At 49.6% G+C, this 21,620-nt stretch overlaps 7 protein-coding genes across 7 annotated transcripts; 3 read left to right on the top strand and 4 right to left on the bottom strand.

The window, feature by feature from the left end:
• Positions 1–166: 166 nt before the first annotated feature.
• GGI43DRAFT_385637 (uncharacterized protein) lies at positions 167–2,370 on the bottom strand (the record flags this gene model as incomplete). The annotated part of the gene is made up of 2 exons (XM_083203678.1): positions 167–1,670; positions 1,760–2,370. The coding sequence occupies 2 exons, from the start codon at positions 2,368–2,370 to the stop codon at positions 167–169; spliced, it is 2,115 nt and encodes a 704-aa protein (XP_083058511.1).
• A 5,515-nt stretch (positions 2,371–7,885) lies between these two features.
• GGI43DRAFT_428792 (uncharacterized protein) lies at positions 7,886–9,463 on the top strand (the record flags this gene model as incomplete). The annotated part of the gene is made up of 5 exons (XM_083209021.1): positions 7,886–8,682; positions 8,737–8,779; positions 8,841–8,920; positions 8,978–9,332; positions 9,398–9,463. The coding sequence occupies exons 1-5, from the start codon at positions 8,414–8,416 to the stop codon at positions 9,461–9,463; spliced, it is 813 nt and encodes a 270-aa protein (XP_083058510.1). The 5' UTR covers positions 7,886–8,413.
• Positions 9,464–10,991: 1,528 nt separating this feature from the next.
• On the top strand, positions 10,992–11,553 carry GGI43DRAFT_104310 (uncharacterized protein). Its single transcript, XM_083198816.1, has one exon. It carries the CDS (start codon positions 11,175–11,177, stop codon positions 11,454–11,456), a length of 282 nt encoding a protein of 93 aa, XP_083058509.1. The 5' UTR covers positions 10,992–11,174; the 3' UTR covers positions 11,457–11,553.
• Positions 11,554–11,913: 360 nt separating this feature from the next.
• On the top strand, positions 11,914–12,972 carry GGI43DRAFT_385634 (uncharacterized protein; the record flags this gene model as incomplete). Its single annotated transcript, XM_083203677.1, has 1 exon — positions 11,914–12,972. The coding sequence occupies one exon, from the start codon at positions 11,914–11,916 to the stop codon at positions 12,970–12,972; it is 1,059 nt and encodes a 352-aa protein (XP_083058508.1).
• Positions 12,973–13,217: 245 nt separating this feature from the next.
• Positions 13,218–15,484, bottom strand: GGI43DRAFT_409982 (HET domain-containing protein). The gene is made up of 2 exons (XM_083206575.1): positions 14,203–15,484; positions 13,218–14,115 (listed from the first exon to the last, which is right to left on the bottom strand). The coding sequence occupies exons 1-2, from the start codon at positions 15,353–15,355 to the stop codon at positions 13,376–13,378; spliced, it is 1,893 nt and encodes a 630-aa protein (XP_083058507.1). The 5' UTR covers positions 15,356–15,484; the 3' UTR covers positions 13,218–13,375.
• GGI43DRAFT_409980 (Sucrase/ferredoxin-like-domain-containing protein) lies at positions 15,485–17,545 on the bottom strand. Its single transcript, XM_083206574.1, has 2 exons — positions 16,807–17,545; positions 15,485–16,595 (listed from the first exon to the last, which is right to left on the bottom strand). The coding sequence occupies exons 1-2, from the start codon at positions 17,221–17,223 to the stop codon at positions 15,837–15,839; spliced, it is 1,176 nt and encodes a 391-aa protein (XP_083058506.1). The 5' UTR covers positions 17,224–17,545; the 3' UTR covers positions 15,485–15,836.
• A 2,084-nt stretch (positions 17,546–19,629) lies between these two features.
• On the bottom strand, positions 19,630–21,620 carry GGI43DRAFT_104038 (uncharacterized protein). The gene is made up of 3 exons (XM_083198815.1): positions 20,797–21,620; positions 20,040–20,743; positions 19,630–19,971 (listed from the first exon to the last, which is right to left on the bottom strand). Exons 1-3 carry the CDS (start codon positions 21,300–21,302, stop codon positions 19,961–19,963), a joined length of 1,221 nt encoding a protein of 406 aa, XP_083058505.1. The 5' UTR covers positions 21,303–21,620; the 3' UTR covers positions 19,630–19,960.

The raw sequence follows: 21,620 nt of genomic DNA, 5'->3' as shown, positions 1-21,620 counted from the left end.
CATTGACGAAAAGAAAAGGATTTTTTTGTTAAGAAAAGATGAAGAAAATTCGCTAAGAATGAATGCTGTTGCGATGACGACCATTGTGTAGTCGTAAAAAAAAGACCATTCTATTAACCGTCCGAAAATACGCCCTCTTCCGATGTCTCTTTTTTCGTTGACATTATTACTCCAAATACATATCGCCGCGGACTCCTTGCATCGCTATGCTCATATCTGCTCCGTGCATTGCATTAGCTTGCATTGCTGCCATGTTCATGTTTGGCATAGCACGATTCATAGTAGCCATAGCAGCTCTGCTCGCAGGGCTTCCGGCCCCATTTTGCATCATGAAACGCATATCCGCTGTCGCATTTCGTTGCTGAGCTTGGTGCTGCTGAGCCTGCTGCTGCTGCTGCTGGACTTGCTGCTGAACCTGCTGTTGAACCTGTTGTTGAACCTGTTGCTGAACTTGCTGTTGGACTTGTTGTTGAACTTGCTGCTGAACTTGCTGAACCTGTTGTTGGACTTGCTGTTGGGCTTGTTGGATCTGCTGCGGTGGTGGTGGTTGTTGCTGTTGCTGGGCCATGGGAGCTTGGACTCGAGAAACATCAAGCTGTGCTTGCTGCTGTATGGGCGGATGCGTTGTCTTGATAGGAGATTGGATCATAGCGAAGCTATCATCATCCTCCATCTCGGCATCGGCATCTTGGTCACTCGTTTCTTCGACTGAAGGAGGGCCCGTATTGGTCGCAGAAGATGCACTCTGTTCGCTTGCCGGTCCGTTTGAGCTTGCGTTAGAAAGTCTCTTATCAAGCTGCACTGGTTGCGGTTGAGTCAACTGTGGTGTTTGAACGGCGCTTTGAGGCTTTGATGGACTACTTTGGCTGTTCGCAGCAGGGGTCTGAGCAACCGTCTGCTCAAGAGGCCGCTGCGCAGGCATCCCGCTAGCTGCAACGCGGGTCGACGCAATGACACTCTTCCATCTTTCTATTGACTTGGCTACAACTGTGTTCAAGTCTAGATGCCGATCCTCTGGCTCATACCCGACAAGCCTGCTCCCCATAACACTCTGCTCATAAGCATACGCAATAACATCTCGATCCAGAGGAATGGTAGATGGTGAGAGCATCTTGTACTCTCTCGGTTGTTGCAGCCGATTAAGCTGGTCGATGTGCGATTTCAAGTTCGCGTTCTCTTGTTTTAGTTTATGCTGCTGCTCTTTCATCTTCTCCATTTCCTTATGCTTGCGGCCCACTCCCCGCGCCAGCTCCAGGATCCAAAGCTCAGTTCTTCGTTGAAGAGGCAAAGATTCCCAGACTGCATACGCAGACTGCAGATGCTCATTGACTTGAGTTTCAAGCATCTCTGCCCTTTGCTCAGCTTGTTTTACAGCTTCTCTTGCATCTCTATATGGTCCACCCACTGGAGGGTACGACATCTCCTCTATTACGGCGGTCGTAGCAGAAGCACACGTAACTTTCCAAGTCTTGAATTCCTCTTGGAAAAAGGCCTGAAGTGCAACATATTCACGCTTACCTGGTGACGAAAGAGACCAGGATGTTGATGTAGGATGTTGGGTTGAAGAGAACAAAGTTGGAGGAGGCAGGAGACAATGGATGGTGAGGGATGGGAAGTCCAAGGCAAGGGGATCGAAATCAAAAGGTGTTGAGTTTCGGTCAACCTGTTGTCTAAAGAGGTGTTAGCAATTTGCGACTGCATGTCATCCACCAGACATAGTGGAGGTATCATTGGAAAGAGAAAAGAAATTTTTACTTACTTTGCAGCCCGCCAAGAGCTCACCAATTCTCTCAGCGCCAATTCAGCAGCTTTCGCAGTATCCATTGCGTCTGTTAACTTTTGTTTGATGTCGAACTGAGCTTTCTGTGCCATCTGTTTGCTGACATTTTTCGAGAGGCCAGAGCGCCTATTAGCATCTTGAGGAGCACTGCCATCCCAGCCATTTTTGCCCGAAAGGTCATTCATTACGCCAGCGGCTTCCCAAGAAGCAGCATAGGGATATTTGTTAGCGGCTGAATCAGCGGCATATTGTACATCTTTCGATAAAGAGGATTTGAAGCTATCTGAGTCTTGTCCAGGCGCCAACTTCCCGGCTGTTGGCTTGGGCGTGCTACCAGGAGTTGAATTATCTCTTCGAGCACCCAATGAACCTCGAGGCTGGCGCCGAGTGATGTTGCCACGGAGCTTCCGGATAGCGTCCACATCGTGGAGGCCATCCGGGGGCTTGGGGTTCTTTTCCTTGATATAGAGATCAAGATGTCGACCGAGGGATGACGAGGTGAAGGCCTGGCCACAGTATTCGCAGTTTTTGTCCTTTACAGCCTTGGGCTGGTTGCCCTCGGCAATGGGTTGCGGCGTTTCAGACGACATTCTATGGCAAATTCTAGAAGAGACAGTGTGTTGTATGTGCAATGCTCGTGAGGGGAAAGACGTCGAACAGCTGGACAGAGTCGGTTGTAGAAGCGATCGATCGGTTGGAGGACGGCTCTCGTATGCTACGAAACAAAACAACAGAGGGTGATTTGAGAGAAGACAACCAAAGCCAGCGGCTCCTTTCGTGGAGCTAGACCTTCGAAGATCATAAGGAGCGTATAGGCAAACCAGGGGCGGTTGATAACGAGCGTGGGTGGGCAATCGCCGTCAAGGGGGAAGATGCTTATTCAAACCACAAGCCAAACAGGACAGGGAAAATTTCAATGCGGGAAGCAAGCAAGCAGGAGAAATCCTCTCAACGACGGCCCAGAAACAGCTCACCCAATTCCCCCTCGTGACAAGCTCAGAATCAGGAGAAGTCGTGGGAAACCTTTAATTATTTTTTTTAGGTGGTGAACCGGCTCAGGGGTGGAACCTCACAGCGGGACGCCTGCCATGGCCGAAAAGGAACACTAGAAGCCCCTCCCCACCAGGACCTGGTTCAGGATCCGCAGCGCAGCTTCCAGGCGCCATAGGCGGCTCCTAGCGGGCAGCTCAGGCGCTGGCACCCGCTAGAATCGCCCACCGCTAGGCGCCAGATGGTGTGGCCGGACCCCTGGCCGCCGGCGCTGCGCCAGAAACCGACCCCCAGGTTAGTCGCGGTGGCCAGCAGCTGTCAGCGACGTCGCAAAGGGACAGTCCACTCACGGTGCGGGTGAACGGGGGGTCAATTCGTGCCGATCGTGACCGCGGTTTGCTGGCGGGAGCATGGGCTGCGGTGAGTTGTTCAATAGTTCGGTCAGGCCATCTGCCGCTGAAGCCGGGCTGAGAGAAAGCTGAGACGAGTCGGGCACCTATGTACGAGTTGCAGAACAGAAGCCAGGCTGGAAACAGGGCATGTGCGGGCGTTGGCATATACGGCTCGGGAGTAATACTGCTGCTTGGCAGGACGCATGGCTACTGGGGTACGGGCTGCTCCTGCTAGCATCATCAATGTAGTTTGATCATACACGAGACAAGAGCAGAGGTGTCTGGTCCTTCCCGTTCATGGAGCCGCCCACCTTCCAGGTTACTTTAACTTACGGTGGCATTAGTGGGCTGGCATGGCCAAAGGTACCTGGAACCCGCCTGGCGTACGGTAGCGTCGTCAGTTCGACGCAGGAGCAACGGAGTATTGTGTCTGTCTGGATATTGACCGTCTGATGGGGCATCCGCTGAAGGAAGGAGCCTTGCAGGAGACTGTCATGGCGCCTGCCAGCTCGCATCGAGGCAGTGCCCTGCTGCTGGTCGTGTATATACTTTGTACGGAGTAACTTATATCATGGTATGGCTCCTCTTCCAATGCTGCCTCTGGTCTGGTCTGGGTCCAGCACAGGCCTCGTACGGGCACGCACCCTCTCCGTCGACTTCGCAGATGCCGGGCCAGATACCTGTCAAGATGCTTGTCTGGCGCTGCCTTACGGGCATGGAGTCCAGCATGCGGAATACGGAGTGTGGCAGCTGAATACTAGTCACAGGACAAAACAAGACAAGACGAGTCATCGCCGGGACCCTGTCTACAGGCCAAAAACGTCTGGACAACGCGAAACCGGGCTCGCAGGCTTGATCAACACTCGCCAGCCAGGGTGGCAGCGATCGGAACCATCTCAGGAGTAACGTGGACGCATCCTACCTGCCATTCAAAGGAGCGTATCGAGCTAGTTAGATGCCAAGGGCATAGCTGGCTGCTTTCTCGTGGCGTCCTTGAATCCAATCGCTTCATTCTTGCATGCGAACTGCACGCGATCCCACCTCTCCTGCACCCGTACCAGCCACCCTACTTCGCACCAGTCGAATTGCAAAAGATCCAGGCCGGCCGAACGCCGTCGACAAATGAATGGCGTGGCCATCGGAATAGAAGACCTGAATGTCTAGCGTGCTTTACCGTTGGCGCCAATTGCTTGATGTTCAGGTGAGTTGACAGAAGGGCAGGAATCAGAGCGAGTCAGCAGTTTGCATCGTTCCTAGCCTCGGCCTTGGGATGGAGGGTTGTCAGCACCGCAGCAGACAATATCTCATTCTACACAGAGTAGGTATGCTTGTTACTCTAGTACTTTGCCTATGAGAATCGAGTGCTTTTCGGGCACTAGTATTTCGCCCTTCCAATACAGGTCAGATTAAAAAGATCCGAGGGTTCAGGGGTCGTTATTTCGGGAGATCACCCAGACCGTCCAGGGGTCGACACTGCAGTCAATGTTGACCCCAAGACGAAGCCGTCTTCCTTCTAAGTTGAGCCAGAAGCGAGGGGCTTAGTCTTACACGTATGGACACTGCTACAAGGTATGATGGAAGATGAGGCGAGACCCTAAAAGAGCAAGAGTTGTGTCAAACTGGTAACCAAGGATTGCTGTCATCCCACGGAGGCTAACCCTTGTCCATTCCGGAGCTGTCATATCACTTCCGCGTCGTCATTCGGCCGTTGGTCAACAGCCAAACTGCGTGTCTAGCCTTCGCGAGATACTGCTGCTGTTAGTCGTCGTGCATGGACATGTAGGATGGCGGGCCCCTTGTCGCGGGTCCAACCTTTTTCGGTGATATCTCGTCCAATTAGTACTTTGCGGCGCCGTTCCGAATACAAGTGCTGCTGAAATACCAATCATAGGTATGATAGATTACTTGGTAGCCTTTTGCTCTCTGTTCTGATAGGACAAGCCGCGAAATACAACTTCCTCAAATACAGACAAATTCATATAGCAGAAGAGGGAACGAATTGATGGTAAGCCAAGCTGGCATTGGTGCGATTAGCGTAGAGCCGGTCAAATTTTAGCCAGCATGGGTTCGCACAACCAGGATGCAGCAGTCCCAAGATGACACCTCATCCTAGCCGAAGAAAGTGAGGCCTGCATGGGCTCCTTAACAGAAGAACCGGTGGCTCCATGACGGGTAAATTTCACCAACAGCTCCTCTAATGTCTTCTGGCTACAAGCGTAGGTATTTGGACTACCCCATTCTTGGTGGAGAGTGAGGAACGAGTACTGTCTAGACAGACACGCGAATACAAGAGCCAGCCGGAAAGCTTCCGTGTACCGGTGCCGGTCTTGAAATCTCCTTTATTACAAAACATTGTCTCAAGACATTTTATGGAGGCGGGCCACACTCGGCCGCTTCTCTATCCCTGGACGGCTGCGGCTGAGAACATCTTTACAGCCGGGAAACAAAGTCCCCTATTAATGACATCTCGTTAGATACATAATACGTAATCGCCGACAGCATAACTTGTGTCTCGCAGTTGCTCTGAGGGATTGAAATACTACAGCTAGTAGTATTACGGACGATCGGTTCTTTCATCTACACGCCGAGTCTCAAGCATCTCAAGCAGCCAGGTCGCCCCACCTCGCACTGCATACTGGTTGTTGAAGGATATGGAACAGGCTGGATGCCTAGCGGATATGAGATATCAGATACTAATAATACTCTGTACAGGTCCAATACTCCGTCCACGGACTTTTGAATCGCTGTCTTGGGGGTATTACAGTGCTATACTGTAGCAAACTGAGATGTACTAAACGGCGGCTATACTGTAGTAGCTGCTGCTCAACTACCTGGTCGCGCCTATGACTAGCTGGAGAGCTAATACTGCTAGCCCCAGGTTGTGGCCCAGGGTGTGCCTTCGTTTTGGTGTGGTGCTACTGAAAATCGTTCCTTCAGCACCCTATCTCGCCTCAAGATCGCGCATCTCGATACGCCCATAGCTGGGCCGATCTATTCCGTGTATCCGCAAGATGCTACTTATTGCGGCATGCCGGCTGCATACGAGACACCAGAGCTACGCGGGCAAATTACACGCGGTCTTATTATAAGTACCCTCCACGGCCAGCGTTGCAATAGCACTACCACGGAGCAGCAGAGTAGGAGTACAGTAGCACCTCCCACTAAGATATTCCGCAAAGATCCATTGAAATCTGAAGCGATCTTACCCCTGGCTAGGTCCCTTGCTGCCGGTTGTGAGTGTGGCTGCGTGAAGTCTAGGCGGCATCAGGTGTGGCAATCGGCCGGCCTTCTCGAACCGGCAACGCTTCGCGCCTTGCCGCGCTGGTCTCTGGCTGTTTGTTTTAATTTGGTGGGCTCGGATCCCCGGACCGTGGCACTTTTGGTGATCTCGACGTGAGCTACGCCGTACCTGTTGCTGTCATGAGGACAGCAGTAGTACATGCTTCGTACTCAAATTTTGACATTTGACCTGCAAAGTACTTCGCCTCATAAACTAAGCGATGACTTCTTAAGCCGGCGTCGAGCGAATGCTTGGCTAGCGCCCACAATAAAGGCTCATCTCCCGCTCAGTACTACTAGTAGCATGTGATTCTGCCGAAACGCTGACCAACCCGTATGGTGTTAGTACCCGTGCTTACACTCTATTTACAATGAGTCCTCGGGCGATCACTTGTGGACAAACCACCATCAAGGCATTGTTTGCTGCCAGACTCTTTCCAAGATTGTGCCAAGAGAAGCCCAATACATCGGCTAGACAGAAGAAGGAAAAATGGCGCGACTGCGAGACATATTAGCATATGCATGTTTAAATTAATGTGACGTCCTACCAACAACGTTCCATGATGAGAGCTGGTGTACAGTAAGCCTCACAACACCATCATCCTTCCGGCCCTTTATGCAAGCCAAATTGAATGTAGCCCCTAGTGTAGTGTGGTATCCCCGATTCGTGTTTTGCTGTTTTCCCGACGGCGGTCTTGATCACCCAGAACCGGCGTAATTATGAGGATGAGTGCAGGATGGCCTGATGTCTGGTTTGTTTCAGGATACCTATGCTGCATAGAGTAGCTTATCCCGCCGCCAACGCAGAATTACTATTGTTGGCCATTGCTCAGCATACCATATTCATGTGTCAATAATAGATGACAAGTAAGCACAAAATACTTCATACCCTATTACAGTGTACCCGGTAGCCTCGGCTGAATTCACAAGATGAACAATCGACCGCTGCAGTGCGCAAAAGTTCTGCTTACCCGCCCTTTGAGATAGCGGCATGGGGGGCCAGCGATAGCCAGGATCCCGGATATCGCGATACGAGACGAGACGAGCTGATGACGTTAAGCTAGGCGTAAACGGTAACTTTGATTAAAATTGGTTTATGATGTATGAGGGGCAATAAAAGAACAAACTGACATTGAACGACACACTGTGTGCCATCGAAACATGGCAATCCAATCTCTGCTGCGGGTTTTATCAGTGGACAAAGTTATACGGAACAACGACACCAAGGCAATGGTCGATTCCGTGCCTCAGATTAAACAAAGAAATTATGTCGATATTCAAAAAGTACCAGGAGGTCCCACCACTTTAATTGAGTGTGCACAGATTACAGATTCAGGCTCCTATTTTCGAAACTTAATCGCATCCAACTCGTCATGGTGATAATTGTTTGTCTGTGAGCAAGCAAACTACTGCGAGCATGTATGCTGGCACAGACGAACTTGCAGCATACAAATAAAAGCATATGATTCACTAAGGCCAACAACTGACGAGAAGCGAAGCATATCAGAGAACAAGAGCTTTTGAAGCCTCAAATCATATACAATTGAGCAGTATACTCTATATTAGATGCGTTCATGGCGGGGAGCTCTGCAGCTACTCTGTAGCTCCATCGCAAGACCGACCAAAAGCTGTTCACGTGACCGAGCGTCACTGGTGGCTGGGGCAACACCAAAGCTTAGCGACTGCGTGCCTAGTCGCGTTTGCTTACTGAACATCGTCAGGTTTGCGCCGGTTGCGCCGCTTTGAATCGCGGGTTCCCTTTTTTTCCAATTGCTCTTAATATTATATTGACCGCTTACGACGATGCCGCCAGGTACGTGCTCTTCATCTGCTGCTGGTTGCCGTTGCTTGGAATCCTTTATTGCTTCCAGCTGGCAGGCGCCTACACTGCCAGGCAGTCAGTGCCGGCTTAACTATTCCTGCACCTGAAACTTTCACTTCAACATCACCAATCGTTTCTCATCGCTGCTTCATGGCGCCTAGAGGAAGGCCCCCTGCTAAGAAACCAATAGCACTCAGCGACGAGGAGAGCTCGGACTACGAGACTGCGCAACCCGTCAAGTCTCCGCGCAAGTCAAATTCGATATCCAGCGACGCGGGCGACGCGCTTACCTTACCCCGGCGAAACGGAAGACCCAACAGGAAGGAAGAGAAAGGGTCGGCTGATGCAGAGGTGGGCGTATACGCGGAAGTGGACCCAGAGGACGATGAGGACGATGAGGAAGAGCTCGGCGATGATATGTATGATGATCTGGTTCCACATAAGACGGCATTGATTCTAACCACTATTCATAGATTCATCGTTGAAGCTATCAAGAAGCATATGATCGACGAAGACGTATGGAAAATGTCCTACACAAACACCGATATATCCCCTGGGCACGACTGACGCCGCTTAGGGAACGTTGAAATTTCACGTCAAATGGGAGGGCTACGAAAAAAAGTCGGACATGACATGGGAGCCCGAGGAGAATTTACAGTATGTGTGTAATGCGTTACGCGAAGCAAGTATATGCACTGACTTTGTTGCGCTCAGGGAATCAGCAGGCGATATCTTGTCTAGCTACCTCGAATCCATCGGCGGGCGAGAAAAGATATTTGAGGAAACGCAGGAGGCTGCCAAAGGCAAGAAGCGCAGCCGTACGGCCAGCACCGCGCAAGCGGCCAATACAAAGCGCTCCAAGAGAAACGGGACACATCCTAGCGAATCGACGCCTCCGGTGACATCGGATAAATGGAATCCTCCAGCAGGATCGTGGGAGGACGAAATTGATACGATTGACGCTTGCGAAGACGAAGGTAGCGGCCGGCTCATTGTTTACCTTGTGTGGAAAAACGGACGTAAGACGAAGCACGACACAAAGGTCATTTACAAGAAGTGCCCGCAAAAGGTAAGAGTGCCCCAGCCTTGATTTTCACGAATCCAGACACGAGGGGCTAATTTTTTGGGATACAGATGTTGGCATTTTACGAGCGCCATGTGCGGATCATCAGAGAAGAGAATAGGCAGTTGACTGAATGAAGGGTTACAACACTCAAGTGAGAAGGCGCTGGAAAGGACTGGAGAGCGACAGAGTATTCGTTCACCCCTTTTCTGTCTCGTGAAAATGGTGTTGCAGCATTCAATTTCTTTCTCCGACCTATTTCCTATACCTATGATATGAAGGCTGGCGTATGCGGATTGTTTTGGTTCTGACGTTTATTTAATCTTTGCCGCCGTTTTTTTACAGGCTACGATTTCGCAATTACATGGCTTCTTGCCATTAGTTACTGCCCGACTAGCTTCTATTGATAATAGAAATAGTGCGGACTGCAGTGCAGTGTACATGTATCGACTGTTAGGGGGACTTTTGTTGTTGTATCTTTACAGGACGTTGCTACTTAATTCGTGAATGAATGACTGAATGAATGAAGCTACTTATTAGCCAAAACACATAACACCTCTCTATCAAGTGAGCCTATCCAACTTGCACGCAACAGAACAGCAGTGTCAAAGAGCTTATAGTGACAGGGGGTAAAATATTTCCTCCGTCTTCCGTGTTTCCTACTCGTGGATGTTTCAACAAGTCACCAGCACACGGCTGTTTTCCATCCTTGGCCAATGACATGCCACCAGCACAGCTTTTTTTCCCCCATAATTGTGAGGTTGGGAAGACATAATCGGGCTCCACTGAGACAGCAAAGCCTCAGCTCCTCTTGCTCGGCCCCTGCGCGCCGTACGCACGTTACGAACTGCTAGTGAGAAAATCAGCGGCATCAGTGGGTCATTACGGCGGGTTACAGGGGTAAGAAAGACGTAAGCCACATCAGCTAGTCCCAGGTACGACAAGCAAGAAGCTTGGTGGCATTCCCAGCCTTGCGATTTTTTTTGCGAAAATGGAGTGGCGGGGCAACGGCGTACATATAGATGGGGGGGAGGACGGGCATATTTATCATGTACGCGTGAAGGGCCTCTTTTTTTGTGTTCTCCTTGTTTATTGATCTATTCATTTTATGAATGACGGAGCGCTTTGATTGATTGGTTTTTCGGGAATTGTTCATTACTTTTTTGGGAAATTCCTTTGGATACAGTCATCAATCAGCGTGTTTACTCTGTTTTTGGTGTCGGACCCGCTGTTGTTTTTGCGGTGACGAGACTCATTGTTTGGTATGTATGTCGCTGTCTCTTTTCTGGTTGATGCAGGATGAGCAAGTTGCTAATCGGGTCTCAGCTCAGTCTTCCGACGCATTCTATTTCGTTTTATGGTGTATTCCTCCGTGAAGCGATAGACACGAGACAAGCGCATAACTACACCGCCAAGCCTCATCAACACAACCAAATACCCATCATAAACAAAACTCCAAAAAACACAACACAAAACACACATAAAAAGACTCTCGATCCCCAAGCCGGGGATCTCGATCCGTCGCCATGACACAACGCAACTACGTCATCGCGATCATCATCATCGTCCTCTTCATCGTCTTGGCGGCCATTTCCTTCGGCATCTACAAGCTGGTGCATGGAGCGCGACGAGAGCTCAGCGTGACGTCTGTGTCGAGTAGCAGCCATTCTCAGAGCTTGGCAGACTAACACTGATTGAGCAAGAATTCCTCCTTTTGGGACTATTTAACATGCGCATTTTGCGTGTGCTAATATTGAGCCTGGGGGGAGGGTTCTTGTGCTGAGATTGTTTGATGCTTTTACAAAGGCTGTCGGAGATGATGGCCTTTTTTTTTTATCTCTCCTGCTTATGAAATATGAGGCGCTGGGTTTTGTTTTTGTTTATATTGTTTTCCCTCTTTTGGATAACATGAGCCATTTACATGTTTTGGATTTGAACTGGCTCAATGAGTTTGCTTTTTGCTTTTTGGAAGCATTCGCGCGTGCGGTTGGGGATCTACTTGCTGTGACCCTGGATTTTGGATATACTTGTATGAGACCTGATGGATATTGGTACGACTACATAATGATAGTGATGAATATATGTGTATATCGCAGCGCGGATGAGATGCAAAGAATTGTTTTTTGCTGAGAGTTATTGAAGAACACGAATACAAGAAGCAATTTAAGAGTAATCATGATCGCCACTTTCGTTGCAATGGTGACTCGCTGTCGGTGCATCTCACGAGCCTGGAAATCACAAAACGGTGAAGTAAACATATATGTGTGAATCTCTGTGTATGAGCTCCATCTCTATTCCCTAAATATTGTGCCACAATATGGTTATTCTCAAATAGACAGAGCAGCAGCTCTTCGTCCGTACTTTTCACACCGCTGTCTGCCTGATTGACAGCAAGACCGCTCTTTTGTGGACGCGGACTCTTTCAAACACTCTGAATCAATGTCCTGTAACTCAGCATAAATATGTTTCTCTCAACACCACACTCTCTTCTCCTCTCTGTTCTCTCAGCTTCCTCCACCTCAACAACTCGCCAACATCTGCTCCATCCACTTCCTCACAAGAAGCATCACTTACACCGTTCAAGAAGATGGATGCGAGCAGCTCGACTTTGAAGGCTCATGAAGCCATCCAGGAACAATTTTCCAACTTCTCTGCATCTCCGTCCGAGACCCCGAGCGCTTCTCCGTCGACCGACAGTGTTAATCAGGAGCCTTACATGCGCTGGCCGCCTCCAACATTCCTCGCCGGGCAGAGCTTCAACTTGCCGTTTCAACAGCAGGCATCTAACCCCTTACTCGCGTTTGCACGCCTTCAGGAGAAGTATAAGCAACATTTCCAAACGCACTACGCCCATCAAGCCACTCCTATTAATCCAGGTGGCTTGCCACCATCTTCATTAAAATCCCCGGAACTCAACCAATATTCTTCCTTTTCTGCCCGATTTGACCAAGAACAGCGTGTATCTGAAAGTGTACATATCCTCCGCCACGTCCAAAACACCCTTCAACAGCGTCACCACGAGGCACAGATGCAACTAGCTCGCACCGAGCAACTCATAGAGCAGACAGCATGGGATCTCTTCATTCAAAGCCCCCTGGACTTTATGTGCCACGAGATGGACATACTCGCCGGCCCTGAGACAATCAACACTCTTACTGAAGGAATAATTATCCCAAATGCTCACTCTGTTCAAGAAAGAGAAGCCTGGATGAGAAAGCTGGATGTCTTGAGAGACTTGCAAGATGACGAATGCGCCGCGAAGAAGAGAATGGAAAAGACAATGAGGCAGATGAAACGTACAGACGAGATGATGATAACAGGCTATTTGAAGCAACAAGAGTTGTCATCACAGAGAAGCAACCCTTTCGGTGGCCAATACAACATGGCGTTTCCTCATCACTTTCCTGGAGCTAAGCCAATGGCGTTTCCATCAGGCATAGCGGGCATTAACACGGCTGACCCCTCGAAAAATACAATATATACGATGCCAAGCATGTTTTCAAATTGGCCACAGCGAACCGCTGCCCAGGATGTTAATCATAATGAAGCTAGCAGCATCAATGCCACCGATAGCAGCAGCGCCAGTAGTAGCAGCCACTTTGAAGCACGCTGCGGCCCTGAATGCTGTGGGCACCGAGGTCAATGATATGATGGAGAGATTGGACTTTTGAGCTTATATTCTACAACAATGTTATTATTTTGCTATTGCTGGGAGTTTAGAGACTTTGGTGCAGCTCGGGTGAGGATAGTGATGGCGCTGCATCTAAATAAGTCGAGGCTTAGGGTAGGGGATCTGGCTATAATGGCATTATCTGAAGCACCACCGGGAATTATGAGTTTTCTAGACTGCTTAGCGACTAAATATAATGCTTTCCATTGCAATCATGTGTTTTTTCAACTTCGTTGAACAAAGGATCCTTGAATAAGGAAGTGATGACTCGCTGTTGCTGGCGTCTTGCTTGGATGCATATCCTCGTATAGCATAGCTCCTTTGTAACGTATTCACACACTCGCCAATTAGACGCCAACTTCTTTAACTTTCTGTCTTTCTATCTAACTCTCCAAACTCTATCATCACTGCCCTCATACTCTGGCACATCTCCAAATACCCACGCCCACCAAGACGCCGACGAGTCATTCGTATGCCTACATTCAAGCTGAACCGTATACAAATTGTCCTCCGGTAACATCACAATCTTCGCCATCAACAGAGCGCCAATCGAACAGCAATCAAATGTACTGGACCTCTTTTCTTCCCAGTCAATCTGATACCTAAAGTCTGCGAGATGCATGTCTGGATCAAGTTTCACCATCGCACACCAGGGCTCTTGTCGCCAGCCGGCTCTGTCAAAGTTGTAAACTACGTCCATGCCCAGTACAAGCGCCACAAACTGCGTAGGATGCTTCATCGCCATCATCTGCTGTCTCGCAAAATCTTTTGTGCCAATCAGTGCCTTCCGCTCTTGGCTCACGTCTGATAGGCCGATGCGCACAACACCCTCGATAGACCGGGTGATACCCTCATTCTTTGCTTCATCGTGGCGGCGCTCGAAGCGCAGCACACCGCATGGGTATCTGTCTTGCACCTGGTATGATCCTTGGAGGACCCGATTGTCGCGGTACCATCGATCAGCTGGGAAGCCTTCCCTGGTGCTGATGCCACTGCTGCGAAGCTGGATACGGAAACCAAGAGATGTGGATTCCCGAGGGATCTGGGAGACTGAGACTAATCGAGCATCCCAAACTGTCGGATCCCGAAAGATTTGTTCAAAGTAGGTAGTAATATGATCTTAACCCGGTACCATTGTCAGCACCGGCTAATTTACTGAAAAGCTGTCCAAGGAACCAAGAGAAGCAACTGAAACAGTTTACTTACAGAGCCAAGAGTCAGAATGCTGCCTAGATCGTAATGACATGGCAGTTGAATCCAAATGCGTCTCACGAAGTATCCAAGGATTAACTCTCGCGAATTGCGAATTCCCTTCATCCAACGCACAGATATCAATACAAGGAGAAAAATCTCCAGACGGACCAAATCTGCACCCAAGAGCGGCAAGGTAATAGTTCGCCTGCAAACCGCGTGGCAACCGACGATACGCTGGGTTATCATTTTGCATCAGCAACGTGTCCTGCGGCTGAACCAACAACTCGACTTGCAGGCTCCTATTCACAATCTGCGCCGCCTGCCTTGAGGGACGGCTAGTTGCAAATGGGAAGACCAGCTTGCCTGTGTGTTTGAAAGCACTTGGGGACTCGGCTAGGAGCCCAAAGAGCTGCTGATTGGGATGTTCTAGCTCAGGCACTACCCACGCAAAGATGGATTGGTCGTCGACGGTCTTGATGATCTCTTCTTGGAGCCGAAAGAAGGCATTTTTACCCTCGCCGTAGATGAGAGGTATCGAGACTGAGAAGAGGCCCATTAGACAGTAAGCCGTGTCCTCAATCCTGGTAGTCGTCCTGCTGGCTGCCCAGGACATTTTGCGAGCCACGGTGATGATCGAAGGATCAGCTCCAGCAAGGACGCTGATGTCGATACCCGTGATTTCAGACAACAGGCCCTTGAGAAGAGATTTGCGACCAAGCAGCTTCCAGTCCTTGGAGTAAAAGACAACATCCCTTGGAGCGATGAGCTCCTGAAGAGTCCACCCTCTTGTAAACCAGCGACTGTTTTTAAACTCAGGGCTGAAGCAATGATCCGCATCGATCAAGTAAGCATAGCATATCGCAGATCCGCGATACCACGAGTACATGGAGTTGATGGCCTCTGACAGCTCCGCGCTGCTCGTCTTGTCGATGCAGCAGGTATCGATCCAGATATAGGCATATCCCTCAGACTGGGCGAGCGCACACGCGCCCTCGACTTTGGAGAATCCTTGAGGTTTTCTCTGGCGGGCGAGCTCTATTGACTGGGTAAGATCTTGATATGTCAGCTCTTCAAGACCCCAGGTGTGAGACAAGATGGCATATTCCGGGATGTTGTAGTCGAAGAATTCAAGAATCTGGTAGGTCTTGGTGTTGAGAAGCCGCATATTCTGTAAACCAGTCTTATTTTATTCCCTCTTCTTTTTTTCCCACTCTTCTTGCTCCAGAATGCTTTCGTATGGGTGGAAATTCTGGCTTGTCCATGGCATGCGATGATGCTTTGCTTATATAGCCGCCGCCGTTTTGCTGCAGGTTACGACGCGACAGCACCTTTTGGGCCAAGTGAGATGAGCTGAAAGAAGCACCTGCATGGGTGGCAGTCAATGGCAGCCAATAAGCGTAATCAGCAGAGAGCACCGCCAAAACAATATATAATATTTCATTTCATTCGCATCGCCAAGGTATTGATACCACCTCTCTTCTATCGCCGCAATGCCAAATGTACATTCTAAATAAAACCCATGTGTGTGTCCTTATGTGCCGAGGCTGAATGCAGCATCTCAAGCCGAAAAAGAAAAGAAAGGGCATTCTGGAATAAAACGGAATAATGAACAACAAAAAAGAGCATCGCAGTTCATCTCTTGACATTTACCAACTCATTAATCCTCTCCCCCTATCAAACCCTCCTCTCAGCTGCCTCTCGGGCTTCACAACTTTGCCCTTCAACACGGTATATCTCACCAGATTCTCGCAGTCCTCTGGCCTTATTCTTGCCAGCCAAATGCATTGCGCAGCTCCCACATCCTCCTTCTCTCCCTCTCCATTCTTCGCTTCTTCTTTTCTTTCTCCATCTCCTTCTTCTTTGTCTTCCTTTGCTGCTGCAGCCTCCACCACTCCCTCTGGCAGCGGCTCATCATCCTTTCCAAAAGGATTCGGCCGCCGGTACACCATCACATTAGCAGAATACTTGTGACCACCAACATGGCTAATAAAGTAGATGCCTACTCCGCCCGGTCTCTCGTCGTGCAAATCGCGGTACAGGCCCAGCGGGCGCAAATGTCTCTCCAACTCCTTGCGCAAAAGCGGTGCGCTCTGGCCGCAGCGAGCGTCACGCGTCTTCTGACTGCACAAGAGGATCACGGCGCTGTGCGGACATGATTTGATGGTGAGATCCGCTAATGAGGCGTCTGGGCTGGGGAGTGAGGCGGGAATGACAGAGCGCCAGGGGACGAGAGGTGATGCGCTGGTGGGAGCGTTGTTGATGACGCTGGTGATGAGCTGAGAGACGTTCTTTGGATGAACATTTTGCACGGTGGCAAAGGCTGGGAGAAGGATGACGGTGGTGGGTTCCGAGTAGTCATGGGTGTCGTGAGGCGTGGGTATGTTGGATGCGGACAGCATGAGTCTCTGTATAAAATGGTTAGCCATTCATATCTTGACTCTTCTCATTCTCATCTTCATAACTCTCTTCTTCTCTCACTTATACATCTTGGCTCTCCCATTTCCCTTTTCTTTCTTCCCATTCAACAAGAGTGAGTTCACTTGAACATGTCTCATCTCATCTCTTACTCATCCTCCGACAATCATTCACATTAAAAATGAAAAGTTCGCAACTTACCCCATTCGTCACTCCGCCAACCTTCTGAATCGCCTCCATCACACTCCCCTTCTCATCTGCCACGTCCCTCACCCAGTCACTCTTCCCCGTCCCCACAAGCACATGCGTGCTCCACCCTTTCACCTGCCCATACAGCAGATCCTCCTCGTCAACCTTGAACCCGCGCGGGTACTTGACCGAGCAGCTCTCGCAGTCGTGCAGGCACTCCTCGCCATCCACCTCGGCAGACGTCTTGTCAAACAGTCCCTCCATCGGCGCTGAGCCCCCACTCGACGACGGTGCCGCCAGCTGCCCCGCGACGGATGCCGGCACGGAGCTCAGCACCGAGTTCATGAGCGATTTCAACGAGACGGCCATTTTCTGTTTGACGGGCATGCGAGGTGCTGCTGCGTTGCCGTTCGCGGAAGGGGGTGGCATGATGAAAAGAAGAAAGAAAAAGAAGAGCGCTTCCGAATAAAGTAGAAAATAGTCCAAGTGGATATCCCAAGCCCAGTGTCTAGTCAAGGGGGCAAACTTGTGTCTTAGCCTTTCTTCAATAGAACATTCGCTTGCTTGCTAAACAGAATAAACAAAGTTTAAAAGACAAGAGACAAAAGTCCAAACAGCCACAGCCGCGAAACACAGCCGGGCTCCTTTAAAAGGAAAAGGGCAATTGAATCCTGGAATTTCCCCCAAGCTCGGACTTACCGGTGTAAGCAGAATACGCCTTGGAAGCCAAAAATTCCTTATCAGATCCTGCCCAACCGCGCGGCACAGAGAATCGGCTATCCATCAAGCCCACTTAAATCCCCGACGTACATACTATCTAACGCCCCTCCCACTCTTCGCCTCGGATGCTAAGCCGATGGGTGCTGCCTTGCCCGTGTGGGCTGCGCCCAAAGGGGAAATTCCCGTCATCGCGGCATCTCTGGATGTCGCTGCCGGTGCTCCGTATACTCGACCTTTTTGTCGTCGTCGTCGTCATCTCATGTTCCAAGCCTCGCACACTATGTTAATCTACTGTCAAATAGCATTGAAAAGACAAACATTCATCAATCCCTTCATTATTTGCCACGTAATCTCCCCCGCAATCTCTATTCCCAACCATCGCCGAGCATCTCCGAGCCCAATTCACCGGTCCTTGTCTCCGGAGCAAACCTCCCATTTTGCTGGTATTCGTGTGCAACTCACCATTATAACACCACGGACCATTCAAGTTTCCCAAAAATGTATGATACCATAAGCACAACGAAACATTCGTCAAAAATTATTGCGTGAGCGGACATGAATAATGCTATCCCTTTATTCTTGTATGATATTCCTACTAGTTCGAGCATACTAAAGCTCTAATACATTCGCCTACACTCGGGGGATCCTCTGGGCCATTGAACTCGGTGGCATTTTTATTGTTATGAGCATATATAGCTTCCTATGTTTTTCATTCACTCCTTGCACATATTTATCCGTTGCAGCAATTGGCCCAATGATTTTGCCTCCTTAAATGGAGGTAAACCGCCACCACAAACGCAAGTGAAAAAAAGGCAACAGATTACAGCCTCTAACAAAGATATCAAATTAGATGGTGTGCTATTAAGGCAACCGTAACCAAGCCTAGACAGTCGTTTGTAAGGTGAAAGAGGAAACACTACCTCATCAACGGTAGGAATGTGCTTTGGGAGACTGAAAGTGGTTCATCGAAAGCCCTCGTTACCCATGAGTAGTCATACAGGTACCATTTTGTGAAAATTCATGGTCTTGTACATGGAGTTATTAAGACCTTCGCTGGAACAGCCTGATGATGGCTCCATGCCCGTTCTTGACAGCCCACGAAAGCGGCGTCCTACCGTGATCATCTTTCACCTCAGTATCAGCACCCTTCTCAAGCAGCAGCCTTACGACGGCCTTATGCCCGCCCTCAACAGCAAACCAAAGCGGCGTTCGACTGGATCTAATATCTTTGGCCTCAACGTCGGCACCTTTCTCAAGCAGCAGCCTCACAGCGACTTCATGCCCATTCTTAGCAGCCCACAAAAGCGGCGTCCGACCAGGCTTGCCACCCTTAGCCTCGATGTCAGCGGCACCTTTCTCAAGCAGCAGCCTCACAATTGCTCCATGCCCGTTCTTAGCAGCCCACAAAAGCGGTGTCCAGCCGTACTCATCTTTCACCCCAGTATCAGCCCCCTCCTCAAGCAGCAGCCTCATGATGGCCTCATGCCCGTTCTTAGCAGCCCGCGAAAGCAGCATCCCACCGTACTCATCTTTCACCTTAGTATCAGCGCCCTTCTTAAGCAGCAGCCTTACGACAGCCTCGTGCCCGTTCTCAGTGGCTAACTGAAGTGGCGTCTGACCACGATATATGTACTCATCTTTTATATTGACTTCAGCGCCCTCTTCGAGCAACAGCCTTACGACAGCCTCGTTCCCGTCCTCAGCAGCCCACAAAAGCGGCGTCCGGCTATACATATCTTCTGTATTAATGTCGGCGCCATTTTCAAGCAGCAGCCTCACAATGGCCTCGTGTCCCTTGTCAACAGCCGACTGAAGCAACGTCTGACAACACTCACCTTTTGCGTTGATGTCAGCGTCCTTCTCTAGCAGCAGCCTAACGATGGTCTCATGCCCTCCCAAGACACCCAACGAAAGTGATGTCTGACCACGGTCATTATTCGCGTCGATATCGGCGCCTTGTTCAAGTAGCAGCCTTACAATCTCCTCATGCCCGTTCTCAGCAGCCCACAAAAGCGGCGTCCAACCACGGATATCATTCGCGTTGATATCGGCGTCCTGCTCGAGTAGTAGCCTTACAATCGCCTCTTGCCCATTCTCAGCAGCTAACTGAAGCGGCGTCCAATTATTAAAATTATGGTTCACGCCAACGTTGGCGCCCTTCTCGAGCAGTAGCCTCGCGATGGCCTCGTGCCCGTTCCTGGCAGCTGAGTGGAGCGGCGTCCAACCGAAATTATCATTCGCTTCGATGTCAGCGCCTGTCTCGAGCAGCAGCCTCGCAATAGCCTCGTGCCCATTCTTGGCAGCCATCTGAAGCGGCGTCCAACCGGATTCATCTTTTGCCTTGATATCGACGTCCTTCTTAAACAGCAGCCTCACTATGGTTTCATGACCATTTGCAGCAGCCCACCAGAGTGGCGTACGTCCTTTACTATCCCTAACATTTGCATCATATCCATTCTCGAGCAAGGAAGTTATGCACGTTAGTCCGAAGTACGCTGCAAGATGTATACCTGTCATTCCCTTACCCGCAGGTCTTAAGAATCCATCCATATGAACCATTATTGCTTGGGCTGAAGCAGACACCTTGGCTTCACTCTCTAGAAACTCAAGAGTTAGCCGTTTCTCTGGAGCGGTGCGAGCATGATGCCCCCAGTTATGCGTGGCGTAGTCGTAGAGCTGGTTTGATTGCAGCCGCTCTTCAAATTTATCGCGATATGTACAGCGTCCACTCTTAAAGACATTGAAGGAGAGATAGGTGACACAGATTTCCATCATATCGGCCTCTGCACTTGGAAACCAGACTTGTTGTGTTTGTTCGAAATACTCTTGCGTTGTATAGTGAACTAATCGGATGATATTGCTCTCTTTATCAACCGTAACCAATCCAGCACATGCTAAGACCATGTCTTCAATTCCTGGAAGATTGTCTCGGTCAAGTTCAGTGCTCCCAGTCTCTACTGCCAGAGCATGTTGGAGTTCCGATGGGGTCAGCTTCCGTCTTGCGCAAGTGATCCATGCCAAGACCTTCCTTCCAAGCACTTGAAAAACTGGCATCTGACTGTTTATTCTGTCCATTGCTTGTTCATATGCCTTTTCTAAAACTTTGCGTTTCTTATCTTCTCCTAGCCCCAGTTGGCTTTGCTTCTTGAACTGCTCTAATGTGGACTTGATTTGCCTTATGGATATCTTGTCTTTGAGCGAGTCCAGATAAAGCTGCGCGAGCAAAAACCTAGGCAAACATCAGCAGCTGTTTGGTAACTTCAGCGCAAGCAAAATTCTGACATTCCATCCACTTGACTTGTAATTTCGGTCTTAATCTTTTCTTGTACGCTTGGTTGCTGGAGAACACATCTTGGGAGATCCGACATGTGGCCATCAAGAAATGTGCGCACATCTTCTTTAGTGGCAAAGATTTCTCGTCTAAGGTGATTCTGAGTCTTAAATTTCCCCTCAATGTCTGGAATAGGTCGTGAAGTTGCAAAGAATTTCGTTACAGTATTGACTTGGAGACGGAAAATACGTGTTAGGAGCTTTAATCCACAGTCATTCAACGGTTGGCATTCGTCGAGCGCATCGACAATGATGAAAACTTTTGAGTAAATGGCTGCGACGGACTGGAGGGCCGTTGAGATCTCGTCCACTGATGGCTTCGTCTGCCTCTCTTTGTGTCGGTTATAGAGATCTTTCACACTCTCTGGGATAGGCCGACTTGAAGCCAGCTGTTTTAGCAGACTCGCCAACAAGTTTTCGATCTGCTGGTCGTCTCTCTGCTTGAAGTTGCAGTACATATACGCAATGCCTATCGTTGGGTCATTATGAAATCTCGTAATAAGATCATTGACTACAATTGCCGTGAGAATTGTTTTGCCTGATCCTGGAAAACCTGGGCAGAATAGTGTATGCTTGTCAGAGTTCAACCAAGTTTTATACTCAGCGCAACTTAAAAGCCATTGTCCAGTTCCCGGCTCTCGTCTACTGAAGAAGTCGCTATGTTGAGGACCATATTCAATCGGAGGAAGCCAATCAAGGATAGCTTTATCAGCTTGGTTATGTTGCACTTGGAAATGTTGCACTCGGATATCTTTACCAACACCTTGCTGGAAGCC

This window comes from Trichoderma evansii (assembly GCF_050947405.1).
Source record: "Trichoderma evansii strain SZMC 28006 chromosome Unknown GGI43scaffold_16, whole genome shotgun sequence".
NCBI classification, from domain to species: Eukaryota; Fungi; Ascomycota; class Sordariomycetes; order Hypocreales; family Hypocreaceae; genus Trichoderma; species Trichoderma evansii.
This window is presented reverse-complemented; position numbering and strand designations above follow the sequence as displayed.